Raw genomic sequence first — 19920 nt, forward strand, 5'->3', positions numbered from 1 at the left:
TATATCAAAATTTAACTATTTTAAATAATAAACTTGTTAATAGGGGATTAACTTTCTTTAAACAATTATATAGAGTTATTGATTGGCCATCATATTAGGGATTACATCACTGAAAATACCTGATCATCAGAAATCAAGTTTATTAAAAATTTGCTACAAAGTATATGCCGTGGTATAAAGTTTAATAAAATATGTGAAACCGTTAAGCCGGCTAAGACTTTCCTCTGCAACTTTACAAGTTTTAAGTATAAACGCTATACGATTTAGTATATGGAATAGTAAAAAATTAATATAATATATTTAACATTTTAATCTATTGTCTACTTAGTTTTGAAAAAATCATTTTAAAATTGCATACTTTTCCGAAATAGTTAATCGACAAAGTTGCGCACACTTTTCCGGCGAGAGAGCTTCCGCGAGACAGGTTGTTAGATTGAGAGGTCGGTAATTCCCACGAGAACCCGGCATATAAAGCTGGGCTCTGGGGGTCGACCGCTCATCCGAATCGAAGACGCGATCGCTTTGGTCACGCTGGCCACGGAAAAACATACAAAACAACCGCAAGATCCTTCTTATAAGCAATTCGGCTAACGTTATTGGGAGATAATCGTAATATATCGATCTCGCCATGAAGTGGATGTGCTGTGCTAGTGCTGTGATTACACTCCTGCCCCTTGTACTCCTCCCCCCGCCCACTGCCGCCCAGTTCAATCAGCGCAGGCAAGGTAGTCAAAGCCACTTAATTAGTCGAGAGCTTTGAGATTATTTAACTATCTTTATCTAATATCTGTATAACTTTTACGACTGATCTGAGCAAACTAGTTAACAACGCAAATGTGAATTAAATCAAAAACTGTTTAAATGCGTTTAACCCAAATGGTCTATAGATTTATTTGCTTAGACCTCAATCATCTTCTAGTTCAATGGAAAGTTTGTTGCTCAAGTCTTTTGATTTGACAGCTGGGCAAGTCCCCAAGACCGGATTTATTACTCGCGTGCTGCCCAGTACTTGTAAAGTTTAATTGATATATAAATAGACGTCTATGACTGGCTTGAACAACATCTTCCGTTCTTGGGATAAAGTTGGTTTTAAGTCATTTTGAGGAAATCGCAACTCTTGAAAGTGGAATAAAGTTAATTAATAAAAAAAATATCGAATGGATGACCCATTGTTTTTATTTGCCCAGTTAGCCAGAGCTGCGTCACCCCGGATAACTATTTTGGAAGTTGCGTGGCCCTGACCTACTGTCCCCAGGTGGTGGACATCTTCCAGACCACCAGCAGGGATCGGGCCGCGAGCTATGTGATCGCCCTGCAGCGCAGCTGTGGCACCCGCAACATCAACGGGGATCCGGTGGTAGGGACATATCTTCGATCAATTCTACCACTTTCCACCGTTTCTAAGCTTTACCTTCCTTCTCCTATGTAGATCTGCTGCACAGAACCCAGATATAACCCGGTTACAGAGGCACCTCCGCCGCAACACCCCGATAATCCATTCCTGTTTCCTACCATACCGAGCACAACGACTACAAGAACCAATTCCTTCGTCTTTCCAAACTTCCCGAGAACCACGACTACTACTAAGACAACCACAACGACAACCACTCCAGCTCCCTTTCCGGTTACCACATCGGGACCCTTATGCCGAGGACCAGACACCAAGCCTGGACACTGTATAGGTGAGTTTTTTTAAAAATTGTTTATAATATCATTTACAGATCAGATCGAATCAGATCTTAAAAAAATAGATTGTAGTTGGTTTAAGTGGTAACATATAGAGTTTTAAAAGAACTATATAACTTGGAACCAACCAATAATTTAATAAATATCCCTAACTACTTTTCTGCAACTACTTTAGAACTCAAGGAGTGTGCATTGCTAGCCAAGGAGCTGCTGGAGAGACCGGAGGACGAGATCTACGCCAAATTCTTGCGTGCCTCCAGATTGGTTTGTGGCAACAAGGGTTACCAGGTGTGCTGTCCCAATGGACAGGCGGTCACCACACCAAGTGCCAATATCACATCGGGTTCCATTATTCCCAGGAATACGGACGAAGTGCCTCGTCGGCTGCTCAATATGGAGGATGGGTGTGGCTATACGAATGTACCGAATAAAAAAATTGTGGGCGGTGTAGTGAGCCACAAGGGGGCGTGGCCCTGGATCGCACTGCTGGGCTATAAGAATACCCTCAAACGGTTCAAGTGCGGAGGAACCCTGATCACCGCCAGACACGTGGTCACGGCAGCCCACTGCATCACCACAAATCTGTGAGTTCAAAATGGTAAATGATACGATTTTCTTTTGCTTTGACCTTTCATCTTTTCTTAGGTCGTTTGTGCGCTTGGGAGAACATGATCTGTCTACGGACACCGAGACTCGCCATGTGGACTTTAAAATAGCAAAGGTAAGGTTGAGTTTAGGATTTGATCCGATTTATATAATTTAAAATTTCTACTGAGTCATATAATTATTTCAAGGGTTCTTAACTAATAAACACCGATTTCTTCTTTCAGTACGTGACCCATCCGGAGTACGAAGTCCGCTTCAAACGCGGTGACTTGGCCATTATATTTTTAGAGCGAAACGTGGAGTTCACCTCCAAGATCACACCCATCTGCCTGCCACACACGCCTGATCTGCGCCACAAATCCTACTTGCAACACAATCCCTTCGTCGTAGGATGGGGAAAGACGATGGAGGACGGTGAGTCCGCCACCGTGCTGAACGAGCTTCAAATTCCAATTCAGGATAACAGTCTGTGCCGCCAGAGATATGCATATAGTTTTTATTCTAAGAACCTACCCGCCAATATGTTTGACAGTTCGGTCATCTGCGCCGGAGATCTTTCCGGAGGCAAGGATACGTGCCAGGGCGACTCCGGTGGTCCGCTGATGATGCCGGAGTCGTACAAGGACACCTATCGGTACCATCTCATCGGCGTGGTGTCCTACGGCATCGGGTGTGCTCGGAAAAATACTCCGGGTGTATACACCAGCACACAGCACTATATGGACTGGATCATCCAACAGGTCCAGCAAACACCCTGAGTTGCTATCACAAAGGCCAGATCTAACTAAATTTATAAATGATTTGAGGTGTGATATCGATTTAAAAATGATTTGGTTACTATAACCTAATAATTAAATCAATCCTAAAATGAAGCTACTACGCTAAAACAATTGGATATTAATTGAATTAATAATAAAATAAATTATTAAAAATGTATTTATATTTTAAATTAGTATCTCCTTTGATTTCAAAATTAAAATATTTTTTTAATTATCTATAAATAAAAGTTTTTGATTTGAAAATTTAATTATCACGTTTCTTTAAGATTCTTATCATTTCAAAGTGAATTTAAAAATTCAATTATATAAAAAACATAGATATTTTTATATTTTGGTAAAAGAGTTTTAAATAAATAGGTAATAAATTGAATTTTATATATTTTGACCATTCAGTAAACCCAGTACAGACGTATACCAAATTCCAGTACCGAACTTTAAAACATCTAGTGCTCTTTGAGTGCAAATATTGACACTCTTTGCTTTGTTCTCAGGATGTCTAATCCCTGCGTCCGATGCCTGAAGGCAGAAGGATCCCTTTTAGGGTTACAGCATCTTATGCAAATCGAGCGCAAGACGCCCATCAATCATTCTGGTAATGATCGCGTCTTGGGCGAACCGAAAAGAACCCAGAGGGGAAAAAATGGGTTAGGGGTACGCATATGTAAATGCGGGGTAAGAAGGCAGCCTGCGCTCCTGGACATGAACTGCATTGTAATTGCTCCGGCAGCCACAAGCGGATTTGCATAACTCAGAAAGGGAGGGGAGTGGTAAGAATGCCCCTATACGATCTTTAGAGAGTATCGCTTGGGCGCCATCTCCTGGAGGGGAACAAAGGGTTGGCTTCCCCCCAAATCCCTTCTCGCTTTCTTTTCTCCAACAGCAGATGAACAAATCAAATGCCGAAAGTACAAAGCAAGACGAATCCTTTTTAAAGTCAGAACGCCTCCCGCGCATTTGTGGCCACATGGTCTGGTTTTCTTTGAGATTCCAATCGCATCTGGCAGATGATTTAGTGTTTATAAAGAGAGAGCACGAGAGTTCATTAAACTGCATACCTCAGGAATTTCTGTCCCTGTTCTCCTCACAATTAAGATGCAATCACAACAGCGAATGGAAACCGATCTGCAATCATCATCCGATCATCATCATCATCATCAATAATGCCAACAAAATTTGCATGCCCCAGGAATTTGGCAAAAATTTGCATACCTAAGCCGATGCCACAAGGGTGTTAATTTGCTCATTACCCGATTCCCAGATTAGACATCTTTATCGCCAATCCCGAAAATTTTCGCAAGGGTTCGCAAGAATCGAAGGGAGGTTCGCCAGGATCTTAACTGGCCTTTTTTGCGACGTCAAGAGGCGAACAAAGGAATTGCCCACAATCGCAAATGTAAACACGATCAGTCAACTGCAATGGGTGCAATTCTGATCTATGATCTCGATGATCTCTCAATTTGCCAAGATCAATGAGGGCAATTGTCTGGCATTGTCTTTTAGCTCTCTTGTCACCTCTCTATATAGACGGCTCTATTGACTGTTTATATTTGGATCGAATTTAAAGATTTATCTATAGAGTTTTATCATATATTTAATTAGGTAATGTGGTCACATAAGTAAATGTAGCACATATACTTAAATATGGTTTTCTATTATCCTCTATATTGTGCAAAGAACTTATAATTCTTTAAATTGTCTATGGCGAATTCCCCTTAGTTTTAATATGATGCCTTTTTTTATTTGTTATAAGGAAAATTTTGAAACTAAAAGTAAATTTAAAAACATTTTTGTTATTCAGTTAAAATGATTAGAAATTTTTTATTGATGGATAAATAATGGTTTTATTACAGGTTTTTAGTATAGATCACAGAGACTACGAACTACAAATTGACTTAATACTCCTAAAACAAGGTTTTCTCTTAGACGAACGTAAATTAATTGAATTGCACTGGAATTAAAACGATTTGGGTGTATGTTTATCCAAATCTGGCACTACGAATGGCATCCATCCGATCCTCGCCAGCTGCACTTAGGCTTCCGGCGAGGCGGCGTTCCTCTTGAGGGAGAGCACCTCGTTCAAAGTGGGACTGAGTGCCAGGGCGGGATTGGCCACCGCGATGATGTTGTCCCCCGCCGCGGATATCACCTGGACACCACTGAGCACCGGACCCGAGGCCGAACCACTCAGATCCACCGATTCCCTGGGCGGCGAAGAGGTCTCCATACGGCGGGAGACGGGCGATCGATCACTTTCCATTCCATTGCAGGGCGTCTGTGGGGTAGAAAATGGTTTTTCCTTACTCTAAGGCTTTTCCCGGCGAGCGGAGTGCCCTCGTAGAGCTCCAACACATACTCACTGGCATGGTCGGCGAACTGGAGTTGCTGAACGAGAAGCGCGAGTCATTATCCTCATAGTCAGCCGCCTTGCCAAGTCTGGAATATATAAAAATAAAATAATATTTGATTAATACGAAACACGATGCAAACTTTAGTTTAATACTAATTCATAACTAAAGAAAACTGTAAAGTTAATATTTTTGTTAAAAATTTTGGCAATTATTTAGTTAAGATAAAAACTTTTCTTATTATAAATTGAATTACTAGAACAAATATATATGATGTTGCTTACGAATAAAATAATCTAAACTTTGGTGGTATCTTGTAGACCTTTATACTCACGAGAACTTGGCAATTTCCGTAAGATCGAACGGCGGCTTGGCGAACTTTTGGTACATGGCAAACAGATTGTAGCGTGAGTCCTCGACGGCTTCCTTTATTTATGGGTTGGATTTATCAACAAGATCGGGGATTAAAGTCTCTCATTCTCAAAGAAGCCAAATTGAAGCTAAGCGAGGCAAGGAGGCAGATGCGTGGAAAGAGGTTTTTGTTTTGGAGGTCAAGGAAGAAGACACGTGGATCTTTGGTTTTGGCAGTTTTGTAGAATTTATTTATTGACTCAACAGTGGGAAAAGGTACAAGAATATATTGCAAAACGACTACTGACTAAATAACTTGGATTTAAATATAAGAATATTTAACTAATTATTTAGGGTTAAGGGTTAGTGATTAGTATCATGTTAAGGATTAGTAGGTTTTTAATATAATAGATACCATACTCTACAAAAACATAACCACTTAGGACTACTATAATTGCATGCCAATAATACCAAGATTTTAAGAAGTTGTTATTGATTTAAGGATTATATTTATTATTGTTATATTGTTTATTTATTGTTATTTAATATTGTTATTTAATCAGCCTTTTCTACAACTTTAAAGGGCCTTTAAGACCAGATTAACTACTCAAGAGTACAACAAGATAAATCTAAGGATTACGAGACATATCTTGTCTACGGAAAAAATACTGTAGCGTAAATTTCGAACCCCCTCCACAAGTCGAGATATTCTGAGAAGAACCTCTCGACCAGGATTAGTAATTCTGTGCTGGCGATCGCGAAAGCTGCAAGGAAATTTTGGGTTATCAGGGAGCTCCTCCTTCCGGAGGAGAACTCCGAAGCGAAGCTGAAGCACTGCACCGGGCGATGGACCTACGGCTCTACGGATTCTAGCTTCCTTACCCGGTTCAAGTCGAGCGGCAGTTGGGCGGCCTCCGTGGAGGAGAGTCGCTGTCGCTTGGAGGGAACGGCGGCGGCGTCACTGGACTCACAGTCCGTGTCCCCAGGACCAGCTCGTCCGCCGCCCAATCCCGCTCCCTGGGAGGGCAGCTGGGTGAGCAGACCACCGTACCGAGCAATGCTGGCGGAATGACCAAAACCTGCATCCTTGACAATCTGCCGCGCCAGCGGGAACAGCTCATCCCTGCGGGTCAGCAGCCAGATGGTCTGTGGATTCCGGCACAACTGGGCGGCCGCCTCATTGACGCACACCTCGTGCAAGGTCAGCGGCTTCTCCGGCCTCCGCTTGCAATCGAATCGCCCATAGATGGCCGAGTACTTACGGATCTCGTCCATGCGCCGCGGATCCTGTTCCGCCATGGCGATCACCTGCTCCAGTTCCCGGGTGGTTCGCTTCCTGGTGGTCTGCGCCCGCGGTTCCCTTTGGGGCAACTGCCTACCGATCTTCTCGGCACACATGGTTATCCTCTGAATCTGCATCTCGGTCAGGACGGGAGTGAGCTGGGGCGAACTGGAGGATACCTGGTGGGCAGTGTTCGCTGGCAGACTGCTGTTCGCCGAGGGATGGGGACTGCTGGTCAGCGGGGTGGAGGGCAGGACCAGGGGCATGGGCACCGGTGGCGCAGAGGGACAACTAATCTGGGTGACCAAGGGACCAGCGGGGACGGTAACCGAAACGGATGTGGGCACGGCAGCCGGGGGAAGCGGCGAGGGCTGGAAGGAGGAGGTGGCCGAGGGGTTGAACGAGGGGAACTTCTGGCGGGGCAGGGCGGGAGTGGTGTCCGGATTGAAGACCAAAGCCGGTTTCGGTGGCGTTTCGCAGAGACCTGGAAGTAAGATTTTGTTAATAAGGATACTCTCAGGATTTTATAAAATATCTTAAATTAATGTAGAAAAAGGCTACTCTGTTATAAAAACATACCTACTAAATCCATAATTCATAATAATAAATAAAAATAATATTTATTATTTAACTATTAATATATAGTTTTTAATACGTAAATATTAAATTTCAAGATCATAGATCATATAAGGATCTTAAACTTTTAAATTAATATAATATTCATTATTTAACTATTAATGAATAGTTTTAAAAACGTAGATATTAAATTTAACGATCATAGATCATATAAGGATCTTAAACTTTGTAGGACAATTATGTGTTCTTAAAGAATTTATTACCAATTTTTAAATTTATAAATTAAAACATTGTGCTATCATTTTTTTTATTCAATAATCCAATAGTGTAGAAAAATAAAAGTAAATTAAAATTCCTAAACCTTACTTTAACCTCAGTTTAACTTAAGCTTGAAGGTTCCGTATGATAATCCTTATAGTACAATACTGATCCTTACCCAAGTGCGGCAGCATGGGACCCTGGAAGAGTCCCGGATTGTTGGCCCACTCGTGGAGCGCCTTCTGCAGCCGGCGGACGTGGAGCGGCTTGGAGGCCATGCCCACCAGGGCCATGATCTCGAGGAACTCCTCCTCGCCGGCATCGTACAGCTGCTGCACATCGTCGCCGCCCATTTCCAGTAGGGTGTCGTAGTAGGCCAGCAGACTGGCCCTCTGGAGGACCCGGTACAGCTGCACCTCCGCCTCGTTGCCCGGTCGCGATGTGGTGATCACTGAAAGACACAAACGAAAAAAAATAAGAACAGGCTTTAAAAAAATCCAGCAAAAAATGATATTTATTAAGTTCTGGCCTGCGACGTTCTCACAATGCTAACCGGCTATAAGAAAAAAAATTTAATTAAATTCGCTTTTTCTTACCCAAAAAAAAAAAAACTCGACGGACGTCTGGACCCTAACCCTTTTTATCGTAGAGAGCCAGCCAAGGTATAAAAAAAAACTCGAAAAGCACACACAAAAAGGATGAGGCAAGAGAACCTGGGAACCAACTCATCTGCATAAGCATGGTGGTTCAACCCCTTTCGAGGGACCAAGGATCCGATACGATCCGATTTGAGTCGGCAAACTCGTTAGAAATGCGTCACGCATGCTGCAAGATGCCGTCAAGGATTGCCAGGATCATTTTAATCTTCACTTTTTTCTTGGTTTTATCACTTTCGATTTTTGGCCCAAAAAAAAAAAATGATATTTTATAAAGGGCAAGAGCAGTTCGTGTGAAATACATGGGTATAAAGACTCGTACCTACAGCGAAATTCAAAGAAACCCACTCTTGACTAGGCAGCGATTTATTGCTCATACTAATGAATCCCCCGATCGACGAGGCTGTTACTGTTATGGCAGCACAGCTCTAAATGGACGACGCCGATGACGAGGATGATGATTATGTCAAATCGTAAATAATTATGTGAGAATATTTCAGGCGGCGACAACGTCTCCAGCCAGCTTTAATTAATAGAAAAACGAGCTGGCCGGCTAAATTATAACAAACTCAGGGCAGAAAAAGCTGCGTACATCGATGGCCATCCTCTGTTTCCATTGGCTTTTTTTTTTTATTTTAGTTTTTGCCTTGGTCATCTGAAAGCCAGAAGCGCATCCACCAACGACCAACACCAAGGATGCGCACTTCGCGCCATTAACCCACGCTCCGCGCCATGGGGTTGTTACGATTTATGGCCAGGGCCCAAGAATAATTCGCATTCTTAGCCGCTTAATTGGGTATATCATAAATAGTTTGAAAACTGAAAAATCAGCCCAGTTACGTGGACTTGAAAATGTGGTTGTGGTCGGCTAAGCGTCAACTTTGATAGAGACTTGAAAGTGCTCACAAATGCCCGCTAATCCAGTAAACAAGTGACAAGGATGGTGGAAACTAGTTTAACTAGAGGGTTAAATGTGGTTAAAGTTCCCAGCATTGGTGAAATGTTGTGGATATGATTTTAGCTTGGAAGATATACATTAAGATTAAGAATAAATATTCTTACATTAGAATTATAAGAAAATATATTTATATATTTTGGAACAAATACGGTTAAAAACAAATATTATAAGGTATCGGAACCTATTTTAATATTTCATCCAAAGAACGAAGTGGTTTTAATACTTTACAAAATATTTTAGATTCAATATTCTCTATACAACCCTATAATATCAGAAATGGAGGCAACATCTCCTTAGTAAAGTTAAAACATTTTTGAAAACAAGAAAAAAAATTCTTAGAGTGACCAGTTTAGGGTTAATAGCATGGCCACACTTCACTTCTATGCGACCACTTGTCGTCCCTCTCCCTCATCTTAACTTGGGTATTTAACGCAGACCTGCGTAAGTCGGGAGTCTGGTGGAGCGACAGAGAGGGGCATACGGTGGCAGCAATAAATAAATGAGACGTGATTTCAATACACAAATAATGCCGGGCAGGGAGGATCGGAGGATCGCGAGGTGGAGGGTTCGGTATGGGGATCGGTGGAACTGGGGACACTTTGTTGTGGCTGCTCCAGCTCCTCTGCTTCTGCGGATTGTTGCTGATTTTTTATTTATTTAATTTGCGGGTTCGTTTTTTTTTTACCCACTGCCCGATGCTTCGGCCGCTGCTGTTGTTGTCATTTGCTAAATATGCTGTTTTTATGCGAACGGCAAATGGTAAAGATGGACAAAAAATTAACTGCAGTAACTTTTTAGTTGGCACTTGGCAGCAATAATGACATTCGACGCCACATACCAAGCAGCTGCCCAAGCAGCCAGGAGCAGAAAACGGAAAACCGCGAACCGCCAGCAGGATCGGCACTCAGAAAAAATATGGTATTACTAACTGGTATTAAATGAAAAAAATTTCTTATTTTAACTATAATATGTTTTTTTTTTCTATATCCATTTTAAAGTATTTTAAATATTTTTGATCTCGTTTAAACGGAAAAGAAGTTTAGTGAAGATCATATATTGAGGACCAATTAGAACACTTTTTTTTTTGATCCATCCTACAAATTCTATAGATTTTTGTTTTGCCATAGAAAATGAAACATGAGATTTAAGTATTTCATGCTTGTACTAAATAAAGGCATTCATACATAAATGCTTAAAAATTATTCTACATCGTTATTGTAGAACAATTAACAAACAAATTATTTTTCACAGTGCATAAAGAAAATGCGTGTGAGTGCCAGTGTGTGTGTGAGGGGGCTAATGTGTGCGTGTGGAGCGGAGCAGTCAATCGTGCGATCGCTTCGATTATGGGCAAAAAGTAGACGCCGGACTTGGCAGACTTTGACTTGGAGAGTTGGACCTGGAATCGGAACCTGGAAGAACCTGGGACTTGGGACTTGGGACCTGGGTCCGAGTCTGAGCCTGAGCCCGAGTCCGAGTCCGATTCCTCATCCTCCCTTCCACTCATCGGCATCGGCAATGGGCAAGTAACCGAAACTATTTCTCATATACAACGATAAATTAAAAGCCAACTTTTTCAACGACCAAATTCTTGTCGATCAAAATTCCATTGGTGGCAATAACTTGGCCCGTACGTGCCAATGGCCAATGGCCCCTGCAGACGGACCATAACCATAACCTGCACAGCGAAAGAATAATGCCCACTCAATTTTTAAATGCATTGTTTTGGGGGGTAATTACGATCTTAATCTTATCAGTCCCGGAAATAAGTAGGTCTCATTTAGGAAGAAATTATCATAAACTTAAGACCATTTTGGAAAGTTATTAATAGATTCGAAGTCTTTTCGGATAGTCTTTTTAAGTAAAGAGAAAACATTCCAAGTAAAAATGCTTTGATACAGTTTAGGTATGATACAACAAATATCCCAACTTTCCTGTAAAACCAAATGAAAATCAATCAGCATTATTAATGGGATATATTTTTTTCTGTGTGGCGACATCTTTTTCCCGGAGGTTGAGCAATTTTCCAGCGAGAACGCGTCTCGTTGGTTGACTCTCTTGCGAACCGAGATTTATGGATATATTTTACTACCCTCATCGCTTGGGGTGAGTTTTTTTCCCGTTTCTTTTCAAAGTTTTTTCCTGTCACCCCTAAGACTATGGCCTATCATCATGAGGTTGATCTAACGGCTGCCTAGGAAACGGCATCTTACCTGGGTCTTGAACAGATCTCATTGGATGAAGTCTGCCATTGCTACCTGAAGGAAGCCTAGACCTTGAGCAGTTATGCAAAATAAGACACCCCGAGCAATCGGGCACCAAGGAAATGAAAGCAGGAACAGGATCTGCGATTTTTTCAAGACATTAAATTACCCAGGAAGGCAACATTTCAAGGGCCTTTGTTATCAGACTAAGGACTTCAAGGACTAGGGACAAGCTTCTTGGTTTCCAAGCGTTTTCCGTTACATAAATGGTGCCAAACAATGGAAGCTCAAGAAAAGAGCGCGAAAATTGCAGCATGTGGCTGGAGGAGATTGCCTTGGCTGCAGGGAAGCTTAAAAAAGGATTCGATGCGGTCGAAGGATCAAGATGGGGCACAATAACAGTTAAATAAGGGAACCCGTCTGCATCTTTGAATAACGAATAAGATATGCACGACTTTGAATTATAATTACAATTTTAAAAGTTTTAAGCAGACATTGATTTCATTCACCTATTTTTATTAAAGATAAAAAATAAAGAATTTTCAAATCTATCTCTCATAAAACTCTCTATCTTTCCAATTTATTAAAAAAGCTATATTTCGAATAAGTTTAGAGATAATTTATTAGAACCGCGACATACCTTTCATAAAACATGTGGCACCCAACACTAAATTACGTATTCAAATTCTTATTAGATAGCAAGGAAAAAATTCTTTTAGAAAACCTCCATATTTTATCCACGACTGTACCTTATACTTAACTAATTCGAGATATTCGATTGTGACACCCAAAACCAAGTATGGGTACTTAAATCAAATATTTCGACAATGTTAGAATACTTTAAAAAGCTGATATTTCTATCCACAACTGTACCTAACTTAAACTTCAGTTTGATAGTACTATACGATACCGAAAAGGATCACTTTTACCTTAAAACTTAATTTAGTAATTTACTAAGTACTTACTTGTTCCATTCGCATTCCTTCCGAATATCTTGCCCTGCGGACTCATGATGGGACTGGAGGAGGCCGACGGGGCTCCCGAAAGGGATCTCTGACCCTCGGACAAGCCGCTGGCCAGGGACAGATTGTACAGATCCTCCACCTTGTGGATTTCCAGACTTGTGGTTAGCAGCTGGGACTGTGTGGCGGGTGCGGATGCGGATACGGATGCGGATGCAGAGGCGGATGCGGATGCGGAGCAAGTGGAGGCGGCTTGACTGTGTCCTTTGCTGCTGGTGCTCGCAGCTGGCGATGGACTGGATGTGGATGTGGTGGTGGCCACCGCCGTCGTGGGAGTTGTGGGATTTGAATTCGCCTCCATTGCGTTGATAACTCGTTGATAAACGGTGTCGAATTAAATTATCGCGATTTGTACGAAAGACGAACAAAAACCAGGCACAAACACAAACAACCAAGACGAAATGCATGCAAACTAGGATCAGGGATCAGGGATCTTAGATCGGGGTGAGTACTACAAAGCTACGCTTAGCTACACTAGATATTTGTATCTCTCAGGAGAATGTAAAACAGAAGAATGTAACGGCAGTAACGAGATTCGCGTCAGTTTCAACGATCTCTGCGATCCGCTCAGCTCGAGGCCAGACGAACTTCTGTTCTCGAATCCCAGAACGGACATCTCAGGAACCCTTTTGGAACCGGCCGATGCCAACGAAGCCAAACGAAACCACCCGAAGTCCACCCGAGTGCCATGCGCTTTCGTTTTCTTTCAGCAGGGAAGTATAGTTTGTTATAACTCGGGCGAAAAGGGTTAAAATCAGGGACAAAAAACAAAACAAAACAAATCGTATGGAGGGTGAGGGACGTAGGACATTGGTTTCCACGTTTCCACTCGAGGGTTACTTTTTATCTGGTAAAGCATACGATTCTCTTATTAGAGAATGCCTCTCTTCTCTCCAAAATTGAGCATTTTTGAGTGAGTCTTTGTGCTCCGCCTCTTGAAAATCACTCAAAGATCCGACAGCTTGGGTGCCTAAGAGCTCTTCCTGAAGATCCTTTTTAAAAACACTTTTTTTTTGGTAAAAATTTCCGTTAAGTCTGCTGGGAATATTTTAATTTCTTCAAATGCAAGATGTGCAGTAATTTTTCAGCAAAAAAGAGGGAAAATAAATAACCCTTTTCTCGTGTCAAATTTTTCTAAAGGTATCTAAAGATTTTTTTCTTCTTGTACTTAAAAAATCGTCATTGATTTTCAGCCAAATGAAATAAATTTGAATAGTTTTAGAAAAAGCAAAACGTCTTTTCCGTTAATTTGTTTAATGAAAAGGTCTTTATTTATAAGTAAAATGGAATAATCATGATACCAGTTTAAGGCCCCAACCCATTTTCAAACAAATGCTTATATAACTGAAGATTTTTTGTATTTATTTGGTATATACAAAAACAGTTTACCATAGGGCGTTATCAAATAGGGGAATACTTTTAAAGATTGCCGTCTACGCTACCGATAATCGTAATAGTTAATATAGTTGTTTTCTGGGTTTCGAGCCATTAGAGTTAGGGTTAGGTTAGGTATGAATAGATTACACTAGGATGGGTTTACGTTAGCAGTCGAAGAGCGGGAACCCCTTAAAAACAATCGTAGGCTACACCGGGCCTATCTTTTTTTGTAAATATTTTTGGCCAGGAAATCGCCACAAGAGCGGGGTTCCTCCCGCACATGGTGTCTGTGTGTCCTATGCGAGCGATTCCTCACTATAAGTTATTCACGCTGATGATCTGGTTGATCCAGCCGATGAAAGAGGACGTCTTCACATAGACGCCGGGCACATCCTGGCGTCCGCAGCCGAATCCCCAGGAAACGAGGCCGGCCAGCTCGAAGAATCCATCATCCTGGCAAACCAGAGGACCGCCTCCATCACCCTGGCAGGCATCGTGTCCCTCCTCTCCGCCGGCACAGAAACTGGAGGCGGGCAGGATGAAGATCTTCTCCGTCACGGCGTTGACCTTTCGGATGCACTCCGTGTCACTAACAATCGGAATCTCTGCCTCACGTACTCGCAGGGGAATGGGACCAGCTATGGAAAAGGAAGAGCAAAAGCTTGAGATTTTCTGGAGATGATTTTAAGGTCATGGCAACAGTACCTTCTCCCATGTATCCATATCCGGTCACAGTGCATCGCTTGCCCGCCGCATGGCTGACTCCTCGAGCCGGGAGACACACCAAGCACACTCCATCCCGGAGCTCAGCTTGGCCATGGAGTTTCAGCAGGGCAATATCGTTGTCCAAGGTCTGACTGTTGTGGTTGTGATGGATGTAGGTGGTGGCCACGCGCAGGGTTTGAGCCCCGGGACTGCCGTATTTCCTGGTCAGATCGTAGTCGCCCACGCGCACATAGATGGCATCTCCAGAGCGAACAATGCTGAGGAGGTAAGCATAATAAATGTTAGAAATATTATACCACTTTCATAAAATAGATTGCCTTGAAAAAAAAAATTTTGATCACTTTCTTCTTGATTTCGAGAACATTTCTTCTTAAATAAGTGAGAGGAAGAACTCTCAAATTGACAACATTTAATCTTGACTTTCATCTCTATTTAAAAATCCATTCCTCGCAAAGAACGAAATCAAGAGCACTTTTGACTTGATTTCAAGAAGGTTTCTTCTCAAATAAGTGAGAATTGAGCTTGGCTTTTTTCTGTTGTAATTTTTTCTGGGTTCACTTACTTGGTGACACAATGGGCTGCCGTGAGGACCCACTGGGTTCCAATGAGAGCTGCTCCACAGAGGTATTGATTGAGGGAGTTGATCAAAGCCACCTGCCAGCACCACTCCCCATTTTCGCCATCCTCTCCGCCCACCACGCGAGCCCTTCGCCGTCCACTGAAATTGGACTGAAGTCCGTGGAGCGATCTCTGTTGGTGATAGTACTCTGGATAAACCAGATCCGGCTGGTTCATAGACTCCTGGTGATTGTGATAGGAGCGGAGTTGGTTGCTCTGCAGACTGCTAGATTCGACAAGGTCACCCAGTTTATCGTTGTGGATCTGGATGGGCACAATGGCGGATCCGAGGACCAATCTCTCGTTAGACTTGTTGAAGTTACCGGAGTAGCCGGCGGAGGAGGTGATCTGGCGAGCTGTTCGCTGTACTCCATACTTGGCACGGGCATAGGAGACCAGGGAAAGGGCTTGGGATTGGGCTCGTCCTGTTCGCAGAGTTCCTTTGACTCCGCAAACGTACTTGGAGTAGACATGTGGCCTTGGAGTCGTGGTTGTTGTGGTCGTGGTGGGTGGTGTGGTCTGAGGTTGTGGTGGAAGTCCTGCTGGTCCCGAAACTGGATAGTAATCTCCGTAGTTGGGAGCCGGCGGCGGTGGCTGGTAGGGATTTGGATGATGTGGCGCCATCTGCGGTGGTGGTGGTCCCTGTGGCGGTGGGTTGTTCATGTAGGAATAGGGTGGCGTCTGTGGCGGATACGCCTGGGGTGGACCAATGGGTGGTGGGGGTGGTGCCGGATAGTAGGCGGTATCGTTGCGCGTCTGGAATTGTTGCTTCTCCAGGATCTTGCTCTTGGGCGCACAGCAAATCTGGCCGGAACGCTTGCAGCGGAACATGTCAGTCATCTCGGCGTTTTCTGAGGGTTAAATATAATATTTAAATGTTAGGTTTCTTTAAAATCGTTTTGTCGATCTCAAATGATAGAAGAGATCAATTCAATTTCAAATTCTCAAAATCGAGATATTGAAAAACAAATCAAGATTGCTTCTATCTGTATTTCAAGAACACTTTATCTTGAACACTAAAAGCAAGAGGACTTTCGTCTTGTTTTCAAGAACTTTTCTTCTTGATAAGTAAGAACACAAGTTCTCACACTTGAGTTTGACTTTAATCTTATTTTAGTTTATCCAATTATAATACTCACTGAAGCAGGTGAAGCTAAGCAGGCTGACGATACAGGATCCAGGGCATTCCTCTCGGGGATCGGGACTTGGAGTGTTGGGCAGGACATAGGGCGGAGCGGTGGGCGGGGCTGTGGGCGAGGGCGTGGGCGGTGGCAACTTGGGCTTGGGTGCTCCAGCCCTCGAATTGTCGCAGCACACGGATCCCTTGGCACAGGTGGTGGGTGTAGAGACCAGAATCGAGGGTCTCTCGCAGAAGGCGGCCATGATGTTGAGCAGACAGAATCCTGGACAGCGTGGCACTTGAACTGGAGCCTGCGGAGGTGGTGGTGGAGGAGCTGGGGAGTTCAGAGTGCTCTCCGCAAATGATATGATCTGAGAAAGGAAGTCACCTCCTCCTCCGCCGCCTCCTCCTCCTCCGGAAGTGGAAGCTGGGGGTGGTGGCGGTGGAGAGGCAGGACGGGCGGGCTTAGCCGGCTTGGCGGCAGGTTTGGGTGCATGTTTGATGGCTGGCTTCGTTGGTGGAGCCTTAGAGGCGGGAGATGCCTCAGACGCAGATCCGGTCACACAACAGCTTCCTTCTCCCGGACAAAAGGCCTCGGAATCAATGTCATCGCAGAAGATGGCGAATATCCCATTCATGCACTCGCCCTCGCATTCCTTCAACACCTGACCCTGACCCTGTCCGGACTTCAGTTTGTTGCTCAATGGTGGCTCCTCCTCCTCGCCATCCTCCTCCGTCTCCTGATCCTCATCCTCGTCGGCCGCCTCCGTGGTGGTGGTTGTTGGATGCTTCTTGTGCTTGCTGGGCTTTGGAGAACTATTATTGGTTCTGGCCGGCTCCGGAGTGGTGGTGGTGCTGGTGGTAGTGGTGCTACTAGTGGACGTACTGGAACTCTTAGAGGGAGCTGATTTCTCGGATAGCGTCTGATTGGGCTTCAAGTTGCTCATGTGCTCTGGTGGCACAAGTTAAATTAGAATTGGAGTCTTAGTATTTAATGGTGTTTACTTACTGGCTGGAATGTAGATATCCTTGGGCAGCTTGCCATTGGAGTACTCGTCCAGGGAGACACAGCACTTGGTGCCCTCTTTGCACAGTCCATCGCTGGTCAAATAGGCCTCACAGTACTCCGCTATGCGGTCCGCCACACAGACTCCAGTGCAGTCCTCTGAAAATATCAGAAGGTACATAGTATTAGTTAAACTATTCGTAAGATATAAAATCTTTTACAAGATATCTTAAGACAGTTCTTTATAAAGGTCTTAAAAAGGAAAAAAAATCATTTTACATTAATACTCTTAAATAATCTTTTAAAAACCCTTATTCTCTTTTTATAAGAAGGCTGATCGAGCTATATTATTTATTACCATTTATATTATTGTTAAATTTGGTTTCCTATTTTTAAAGAATTTCTCCAACTTACTGTTGGCATCCTCCGCCTTGGTGGCCTCCTCCTTGTCCTTGGGCTTGGCAGTGGCCACCTTCTTGGTGGTGCTGGGTTTCTTGGTGGTGGCCGCTGTGGCTTTTGTGGTGGTGCTGGTAGTGGGTCTCTTGGTCTGTGGTTTTGGCTTGGGTTTTGGCGTGGTACTGGTGGTGGTGGTGCGCTTTGTGGTGCTAGTGGTGGCCACCGTAGTGGTTGTCCTCTGAGTGGTGGTGGTGCTGGCAGTGGTTGTGGTTTTTGGCGTTGTTGTGGCCCTGACAGCAGTTACATTTTTACCAGCTTAAAATATTTATTTTTAATAAATTTCAGAGGGATTATATAAAAGTCTTTTCTTACCTGGAGCATTCTCTATGCAGCATTTCATGCTGGCCGAAGGACATGCCACATCGTCTAGAACTTCGTAGCATATCAAAGTAGCCAAAGTGTGGACACAAACTCCAGGACAATCCTTGGCATCTGCTGTACTCGTTATGGTGTCCAAAAGGCCTGGGAAGTAAGAATATATAAATGTTAATGACATGTTTCGACCTTAAATTGGAAACGAGGATGTTTACTTTAAAGGTGTCTAAAAACATAGAACACTTTATGTTTCAGCAAGAAAATCAATATTAAATATATGTTTTACTTTTCATTTTCATTATTTCATTCAAAAGGAAGAATCTCATTTGCAATTTCTGTAATACTTAAGATGGAAAAATAAATTTACATTAAAAGTGTATTTCGGGTTTCTTTCTAACTACAACTAATGTTAATGTATTTTATGGATTATTGAAGTTATACTAAATATTTTAAATATCTACTAATAAGATCGATAAAATATTTAATATTAATTTTTTTAGTAAGATTTTTACCTGATAGAAAACTGCCAGCCAGTGATTCATCCTGAGCCTGTGATGGCGATGGTTTACTGATCAGCAAAACGCCAAAGATCAGGGGCAGAACAAGGCGGCTCATTGTGCTGGGATGTCTTTGCATATTTCGATGGGCCAACATGGTCAGCACGTGCTCATTTCTTACCAAGAATCTGCCAGAGATAGAAAGAGAGAAGAAAAGGTGAGACAATTAGCGGTGGTCAAGTGAAAGTCGAGGTGGCGGCAATGGCGACTGAATCATCAAGACTCCCGGGGCCATGTAACCCCGGCCCCCAAGTGACGTAATGCGGCAGCTTGGGGGCATGGTCATCTGCCACAGGCATCGGCCCAGAGATCATTGGCCTAGAAAGAGGCATCATCATCATCATCATCATCGAGATGTTACCTCTAAGAGGCAAGGTGTGTGATAAGCCCAAACCAGTTTATACGCCTTGGGTTTGGGTTCTGGTTCTGCGGGGCAGGTGCCCCATTTCAATATTACGTATACGTAGCGGTGCCAGCCAACTAACGGGCCACTCCAGCTCCATTCCGGCCATAATCCATGTATCTGGGTTGCCCAGAACGAGTATGGCAACGGCTAAAAAGAGCTGTAAGCCAAAAACCCAAAACTGGTTACACACACTCGATAAAGACGCAGATGAAGACCATGCAAATAATTATGGGCAGTCGGAGAGGTCGGTAAAAGCCAGGGCATTCTTGGGCCACAATTAACGAAACGAAACCGTTTAATGAATGAAATAGAAAGTACTTAGTATGAAATGAAACCTCTGCCACTGCGATAGAGATATCTCGAGATCTGTCGCCACTCAGCGAAAGTGCACTTGGGGTTTCGGTAACTGATGCGGTATGGGAATTGGAATCGGAATCGGAATCGGACTTCCCCAATCACGTGCGATTTTACAATAGCTTTCTACAAACCGGAAATTTCTCAACGGGCCAGGAAAATAGTATTATGTTTATTTGGCCAGCTGATGGCAAGGGCTAGAAAGTGCTAGCACGAATTTTGGGTCAAGTGAGCCGTTTCTCCTCCTCTGGGTAACACATTC

At 43.2% G+C, this 19920-nt stretch overlaps 3 protein-coding genes across 4 annotated transcripts; 1 reads left to right on the forward strand and 2 right to left on the reverse strand.

Annotated features, from left to right (window-relative positions):
- Positions 1 to 510: 510 nt before the first annotated feature.
- On the forward strand, positions 511 to 3238 carry LOC119553367 (venom serine protease Bi-VSP-like). Its single transcript, XM_037863712.1, has 6 exons — positions 511 to 725; positions 1188 to 1357; positions 1430 to 1682; positions 1862 to 2270; positions 2332 to 2407; positions 2517 to 3238. Exons 1-6 carry the CDS (start codon positions 629 to 631, stop codon positions 3048 to 3050), a joined length of 1539 nt encoding a protein of 512 aa, XP_037719640.1. The 5' UTR covers positions 511 to 628; the 3' UTR covers positions 3051 to 3238.
- Positions 3239 to 5317: 2079 nt separating this feature from the next.
- LOC119554535 (NGFI-A-binding protein homolog) lies at positions 5318 to 13039 on the reverse strand. Of its 2 annotated transcripts, XM_037865489.1 has the most exons (6): positions 12667 to 13024; positions 8062 to 8334; positions 6650 to 7533; positions 5751 to 5842; positions 5425 to 5504; positions 5318 to 5343 (listed from the first exon to the last, which is right to left on the reverse strand). In XM_037865489.1, the coding sequence occupies exons 1-6, from the start codon at positions 13022 to 13024 to the stop codon at positions 5318 to 5320; spliced, it is 1713 nt and encodes a 570-aa protein (XP_037721417.1). The 2 variants fall into 2 exon arrangements, with proteins under 2 accessions (XP_037721417.1, XP_037721416.1); XM_037865488.1 differs by lacking the exon at positions 5318 to 5343 and having other exon boundaries at positions 5369 to 5504; positions 12667 to 13039.
- A 1123-nt stretch (positions 13040 to 14162) lies between these two features.
- LOC119553755 (protein masquerade) lies at positions 14163 to 18977 on the reverse strand. Its single transcript, XM_037864359.1, has 8 exons — positions 18854 to 18977; positions 18339 to 18488; positions 17985 to 18281; positions 17574 to 17729; positions 16584 to 17516; positions 15389 to 16295; positions 14806 to 15083; positions 14163 to 14738 (listed from the first exon to the last, which is right to left on the reverse strand). Exons 1-8 carry the CDS (start codon positions 18975 to 18977, stop codon positions 14416 to 14418), a joined length of 3168 nt encoding a protein of 1055 aa, XP_037720287.1. The 3' UTR covers positions 14163 to 14415.
- Between the last annotated feature and the right edge of the window lie 943 nt (positions 18978 to 19920).

Source organism: Drosophila subpulchrella, chromosome 3L (genome assembly GCF_014743375.2).
Source record: "Drosophila subpulchrella strain 33 F10 #4 breed RU33 chromosome 3L, RU_Dsub_v1.1 Primary Assembly, whole genome shotgun sequence".
Lineage (NCBI taxonomy): Eukaryota > Metazoa > Arthropoda > Insecta > Diptera > Drosophilidae > Drosophila > Drosophila subpulchrella.